Source organism: Acanthisitta chloris, unplaced genomic scaffold (assembly GCF_000695815.1).
Source record: "Acanthisitta chloris isolate BGI_N310 unplaced genomic scaffold, ASM69581v1 scaffold27976, whole genome shotgun sequence".
Taxonomy (NCBI): domain Eukaryota; kingdom Metazoa; phylum Chordata; class Aves; order Passeriformes; family Acanthisittidae; genus Acanthisitta; species Acanthisitta chloris.
The window spans coordinates 1-7318 of NW_008680185.1; the positions used below are offsets into that span (position 1 = coordinate 1).

At 46.8% G+C, this 7318-nt stretch overlaps 1 protein-coding gene across 1 annotated transcript; it reads left to right on the forward strand.

The window, feature by feature from the left end:
- Positions 1–1768: 1768 nt before the first annotated feature.
- ITM2A (integral membrane protein 2A) lies at positions 1769–5375 on the forward strand (the record flags this gene model as incomplete). Its single annotated transcript, XM_009077636.1, has 3 exons — positions 1769–1879; positions 2923–3073; positions 5097–5375. Coding segments are annotated over 3 exons (351 nt in total), but the record flags the coding sequence as incomplete, so codon positions are not given.
- Between the last annotated feature and the right edge of the window lie 1943 nt (positions 5376–7318).

Below are 7318 nucleotides of genomic sequence, written 5' to 3' on the forward strand. Positions count from 1 at the left end.
AACCTTGATGGTTCTATGATTCCAGGTCTGGGGTGGGTGACTGCAGGGGGTTTGCATCTTAACACCTCCCAGGATTTCATAGAGTAATCAGAGTTTGAAGAGACTTTTAAGATCTTCAGGTCCAACTGTCTAGCAGCACTACCACTGAACCCCTAACCACTAACCCACAGCACCCAATGCCAGGTGCAGACACCTCTTAAGCACCTCCAGGCATGGTGACTCCACCACCTCCCTGGGCAGTATCCCAGTGCCTGAGAGAGCTTTCTTCATTCTGGAGGCCTTTAAGCTCCCTGTCAATGCAGCTTGCCTTTGGGGTGGGTTAAGTGTGGAGATGTGACCATTTGAACTCTGTGCTAATAGGATTAAGCTCTGCAAGGATGTCAGAGTCACTGTGGGTATGAACTCCTCTAACTGGACTGATTTTCGGGAAAAGGCATTTTGGTGCTGTGCAGCCGTAAACATTGTTGCTCATGGGATGTTTGGAAGTGCCACTTGCTGTTTGGTCAAGAATCCCATGTGGATGGCAGTGAGAACATGGTAAATGTGAGTTAAGGAGCTGAGGATTCAGTCTAAGATTTTGCAGACTCTTACAGCAAAATGTGGAATTGGAAAATGACTTGAAGCGGCTGAGCCCTAGAACCAGCAGTGCTGTGTTCGTTGCATGGAATTTCTGTAGAGCAAAGATGAGAGAATGGCCTTAATGTGACTCTTGTATTAAAGTGGTGTCAATGGTATTAGCATTTATCCTTAGTCAGCTGTAAAAGCTCTTGTAGGTTGTAAAGATAACCTTGGGATTACAGATCTAAGCATGGTAAAGACACTAGAGCTGACTCCTGCCCCTGCTGCCTTTACCCTGCAGGGTCACACAGCCAGGCTGGGCTGCCCATGCTCACACTGTTTGCAGCTTTTATCCCTGTGTCTTGACAGAAACTTGGCTGTAACTGAAAGCATTCGGGGAACCAAAGAGCTCTAGTTGGCTCTGGCTAAGAGCTGTGCAAAGTCATCATGAAATGAGTAGATATGTTGATAACTTTAGTCTCTGCAGTTCTTGTGCTCAGTGCTGATGTGTTCAGCTAGGGACTGGTACTTTTCCTGAAGCACTGTTTACAGGGAATGGTTGTTTCTTAGCAGCTGGAGACCTTTGGTTTGCACTGTGCTGAACTGGACATCTTCAGGGATGAGAGCAAGCTCCCAAGTGCTTCCTCTGTGTTCGTACCAACTGTATTCTTTAGAATTAGGATAGAAACTGCTTTTATAGTCAGCTCCTCCTTGTGCACAAAAGCTTTGTAAACTATTGCTGTAACCACTTGGTTTGCCAAAGTGGTAACAGTTGGGTTCTCACCCTAGACAGTTCCTGAGTCATTGCTTTGGAGTAGCTGTGCTGCTTCCTCAGGAAGTCATAGGACAAGGAATAATGGGGAGAAATTGAAGGAGGGAAATTGAGGTTAGATGTGAGGCAGAAGTTTTCCCTGTGAGGGTGGTGAGACACTGTCCCAGGTTGCCCAGGGACGCTGTGGCTGCCCCAACCCTGGCAGTGTTCACAGCCAGGTTGGCTGAGCCTTGAGCAACTTGCTCTGGTGGGAGGTGTCCCTGCCCAGGGCAGGGGTTGGGGCTGGATCATCTCTAAGCTCCATCCCAACCCCTCAACATTCTATGACTCTACGATTTTATGATTCCAGCTTTTTTAGCTATTCTTGTTCCTTGTAAGACTGTGCTCTCATAATCAAAGTCCCCCTTAATTAACCGAAATCTTGTTTTTTCCAACCAGCTCCTGACAGCATATTTGGACTTGCAGCTGGGCAACTGCTACGTGATCCCTCTGAACACCTCCATAGTGATGCCACCAAGGAACCTGATGGATCTCTTTGCCAAGCTGGCAGTATGTGCGGGCTGTGCTGCTCACTTCTGCTGACAAGATGCTTTTGCTAAGGGCTGGGGGTTGCTCCTGAACCGCAGGCTCCTGCTAGAACAGTCCTCCTGCCATCCAAGTCCCTAATCCCTGGGCTCAGTGGCTGCACTGAGGTTGAGGCCAGCTGTCAGTGTATATTATGTTGAGTAGATTCATGCCTAATGCTCTTATTAATACCTAGCTTTATGGGAGCTGAAAGCAACCAGCAGATAAGGTTAAATTTAGCTGTTCGAAAGGAATTTGATCAAGCTCCAAATATCATTGAAAGCCTAAACCTGGAAGTTACTCTCCCTCACCCTGGGAGAGTTTGGTGAACAGAACAGTGCTAACCTGTTCCCCTGGGTTGTTGGCTCTGCAGTGAGGATCTCACCACATGCATTTCCACCCTTCAGTGACCAAAACCAGAGATGACTTATGGGTCAAGTTGACAGAGCTTGCTGCTACTTGCAAATTAAATGCAAGACTGAGCTGTTGTGTGGCAAATGGACTTTTAGTCATGGACTTCTCCTCACCTGGTGCTGGAGGCCACTGGTCTGGTTTAGCTTATTGTGTTACTTTAACTCCATGAAGACAAGCTCTTCCTGCCCCTGATTTTAAGAGTTGGCCACGAGGGGTGGGAAGCTGTTCCAGTTGTGTGGGAGCATCTGGTGAAGCCTTTTGGAGGTTGCTTTTATTGTATTAGAAATACATTGCCCCAGACCTGAAATCTTTCACAACCCTTTGCTTTCCTTTTAACTGCAAACTCTGTGTCCAAAGGAACCTGAACAGGTTCAATTATGTTTCCTTCAGTGCTGAGGTTTACTGTTCTTTCTTTGGTTGTAACTACAACTGTTTTTATGGCCTTTGTCAGTTTCTAATGTCCTTGGGATGCAGCAGCTCATGCTCAGCATATCTTTGTATGAAAAAGAAGGAAAGCGGCAATCTGCTGCCTGAAAATCTCCCAAAGCAAAAAGCAAAATGTGCTGCTTTGGCCGTTGTTAGCAAAGTCTGTATCCAGGTTTTTTCTCTTTCAGACTGGCTCCTACTTGCCTCAGACTTACCTGGTCCGTGAGGAAATGGTGGTTACAGAGGAGATAGATAATGTGTCTGACTTGGGAATCTTCATCTACCAACTGTGTGTGGGGAAAGAAACCTTCAGGCTGCAGCGCAGAGACCAGATAATGGGTAAGTTCCCTTAGTATTGTTCCAGCAGGGAAAGGTTAGATCCTTAAACCTTGGCAGTCTGAGTGTTCCACATGAGCTGAAACTACTCCTGATAGGTATTTCCTCTACTTTGATACGTGTGTGAAGTGTCATTTGAACACCTGAGAGAGTTTCAGTTGCAGCACTAGAGGTGACATGCCCAAACCAAATCTGATTTTAAGCCCTACTTCTGTTCCATCTTTGGGTTGATATTGCAAGTTAGTTTGGCCCCAGAAGTCATATAATTCACCTGATAATGTTGAGTCTCTCCAGGTGCAGCTTAATCTGTCACTGTCCTATCTAAAACTGGGTTACAGGAGCAGCAAGTAAAACATTCTCTCCTGTTTCACTTGCTCTGGAAAACAGAGTGATTGAGCAGTGAGCTCTGGACATTCCAGACTTCCTCTCTGGAAGAGGAAGAACACTCAGGGAACTGCTGAGCTCTCTGTCCATTTCGTGCCACCCCCTGCCATGCTGGGAAGGGGATTGAGCCGAGGTGTCAGTGCTGTGACCTGCTGGAAGCCCTGGGGAGGCAGAAATCTGATGCTATCAATTTTGCCTCACTGTAGCTCTCAAAGCATTTCGTATCTGCTGCTGCCACCAAACCCACAGAGAGCTAATCCTTTGTCAGTTAGAGCCTTTCAGAATGCAAATGTTTGGTTTGTTAGAACTCTCTGCTCTGGTTTTTCTGCCAAGCTCTTAGGCAAGAGTTTCCTCAGCCCAGTTGCAGCATCAGGAGCCACATGTGCTGCTTGCTGGAGAGGACATCCTGTTGTTAGATGGAGGAAAGGCTCTGTGTGAGGGAGCAGAAATGTGACTGTGGCTAACAGTGTAGGGCACAGGAAGAGACACTAAATGGGAGGGAGAGGTTTGTGTCAGAGCTGTTGGAGGAGGATTTTGGGAGCTGCCAGCTGCTGTGACTCAAAGTCTGCAGATAGTACTGCAAAGAGTGTTTATGATGTTCCCTTAAATCATCTTGTTCCAGGATGTTGTTGACATCTTTGCTGCATTGTAAGAGATTTCTCCACAGTTCTTGCCCAAAAGGATGGTTGTAAATGAATAATGTTTCTTGTCCAGCTGCTGTGCTGCAGCTCTCCTTGTCTGGGAGAGGGGAAGTCTCCTCAGACACAAAACTGCTGCTGAGGGGCAAATCGTTCAGGGACAAGGCTTGTTTTGCTTCCCCAGTCACATTTCCAGCACAACTTTCCTCCAGTGTGTCCCAACCATGTGCACATCGGTGAGGCTGAAGTGGAGAAACTCCTGTAGCTTCTGTGCAGAACTTCTCTCACTCAGCTGCTGCTGCTTTGGCACTCAGATTTTGCAGAGTTCATAAGTTCATCTGAGATCAAACTGACCTCAGGTTCTGCAGCAGTTTCCTGGGGTTGTAACCTGAAGGCACAGGAGAAACCTGAGAGCTCATCCTGTTAAATAGGCAGTGGAAACTCCATCTCCATCCTGACACCTTGGGATGGAAGCACAGCCTGTATGCTAAGTGTTTGTAAACTGCGGCAGTGCCCTGCTGGGTTCATTAAGAACCTGTGCTCCTCTTGCTTATTCTGAACAATTCTGCTTGTTAAACAAGCTGTAAATCTTCCCTTAATCGTTGTGAGTTGATGTAGGAGAGCAGCTTGTCTTGGACTGTGGAACTGCTGTGCCTTGGCTCCTGGCAAAGAGCCACAGCTGACAAAGGTGCACTGCCTGGGTCAGACCCAGGCCCAGAATAGAGAAAATCACTTCAGTAGTGTTAGGAAAAACTAGACTGAGGCCATCACTGAGTAGAAAATCCTCCCAGGGCTGGCACAAGGTGAAGGTAGCTCTGCAGGAGCTGATGCACAGGGGTGAGGGATTGCTGCTGGAAGAAAGACTGTGGAGGCAATTCCTGGCTGAGGAGACACAGTGTCCCGACCCACTGTGTCTCTCTGCTGGTTGTAGTGATGCAGAGCTGTGGCTCCTTGTTGCTGGGCTGTGGGTGTGCTTCACTGAGGCTCTCTCTCCTCTCCCCCAGGTGTGCAGAAACGTGCTGTGGAGAACTGCCATTCCATCAGGCACTTTGAAAACTCTTTCGTTGTGGAAACAAAGATCTGTCAGCAGTGAGAGGTGACCAGCTCACCCCTTCAGTGAGAAGTCTGAGCATTACACACATCGACTTCTGAGATTAAAATGTGCAGTGATAATCAAAGCCTTATGCATTTTCTGTGTATTGCTTGTATTTCAAAAAGACAAAGTCACCATTTCAGCTTTTCTTGATCCTTGGTATAACTTTTTAGTTGTCTCATGTAAAACTTCAATTTGAGTAAGGTTTGTCTTTTGGTTTTTTTTAGAAGGCTACTACCAGTTTATCTGTTGAATGTGTTTGATTTAGTGTAATCTGGGAATGGCAGAATGGTATATATATATATATCTATATATATATATATCTCAAAGTTAACCAGTTCCTTGGCTGGAACCAGTTCTGTTCACCTTAACTCTCACAGGATGAATAACCCGTGGTTTGCACATTTTGTGTAGTTGTGTAGGATAGCTCTGCACTCCTTAGCCAGGCTCGGAACCTCCTGATCTGTCACTAAAGGTTTCTTCTAACAGCCATGTGTGCAGCATGTAAAATCCAACCTCAGTGATCACAACCCTCTAACACTACTCCTCTTTCTTTTTGTGCAATTACTGTATGGAATCCGTATGTATATTTGGAACCTTCCCCCAGCTTACCTTGAGTTCTTCGCCCTCACTTTGCTTTTGTGCTCTTTAGGTTGTTAGGTTCGGGTAGAGTTGCTCTTTAAAGCTTGTCAGTATTTTGAGTTATGGATTGGGTTATCCTGTTAACTTCGTATTTCCAGGATCTTGTTCTGCTCTAGCTCACTCGTGAATGTGACTGTAGTTGTAACCTGAAACTACTTGGGCTTATATACACTTTTTAGATCAACTTTTTATGAGCAAGTGGCATTACTGCTGCAGTCAGAGCATTGTTCCTTTCCTTTTGAAAGCTGCAGTGTAAAGATAATGAAGAGGTAGTGTCCTGCAGTTGATAAACTCGAGAGTTTTATTAAGGGACTTTATATTGGCATAAATTCTGCAACCCTGTAATAAATGTTTCTCTAAAACTTTGGTGTTGGTGTGACTTGATGATGCTCAGAAGTGATGCTGTGGGGCTGGGGCAGGTTGCAGTGCTCTTCCCTTACACCTCTTACCTCTTTCTCAGCTTGTGAAGCTGAATTTCCTCTTCCTGCTGCTATGGAAATGGAAAAGACAACTTGTTCCAGACGTGATCCCCCAAGGAACAGCAGCTCTCAATGGTGTTTAGTGCTGGAAACAGCCCAGACAGTTCACTTGGGGCATGTGGGCAGTGACTCAGCCATGGCAGAGCAGAGGGAGGATGTGTTTAGCAATCCATTTGGATATTGGTGGTGCTGAGCTGATTGAGGGTTTGCCTGGCTCTGTGTGGCTGTGGCAGTTAATGAGAGCTCTGTGCAGCATATCAGGACAGACCAAGGCAGGGAGGGTTAATGAGCAGCTCAGTGGAATCTCTCAGCTCTGACCCTGAGCTTTGGGCTGAGAGCTCAGAGCTGGGAGAGTCCTGGGGTGAAATATCTGTGAGTGGTTGCTCACAGATGCTCACAGAGCTAAAAGCATGTGCTGAACCCTTCTGGCCTTCCTGGAAAGTCTCTGGGATTATACAGCTGGAAGGAAAACAGCAGGAGTTCTGTGTGGAGAAATGGCTGCAGGAGCAGCTGCTCTCAGTCATTGCTCTGTGCAGAGGAGAGGAGAACACAGGAATTCTGACACAGACACAGAGCTCTCCCCCTGAGGTGTGCTCAGGGGGAGGATGTGTCCCAAAACTAGAACTTTGGCTCCAAAACAAAGTGCAGGAGAATACTTCATTATGTACTTGCTGTAGAAAGCTCTGATTATTGCCACAGGTTTGCTTCACTCCAGGTGTGTGAGTGGGGCAAGTGGCTGCACTGGGAAGTTTCTGCTCCAGACTTGAGGAGTCCTTGGACAACTGATTTCCTCCTCCTCTTCTGGATTGTCTGAGGATAACCAGCACGGCTTGGCTGCTTTCTTTTGGTAGCCTTGAGTGGGAGGACTTGGGATTGTGTTAGCTACATCTACTTGCAGCATTGAGGTTTGATTTCATGGGAAACAAACCCCAGGAATCCTTCCCTCCAGCCCAGAGTGTCCATGGATGGCTCTGGCTGTACCACCCTTTCACCTCCTGCCCACCTCCAGGAA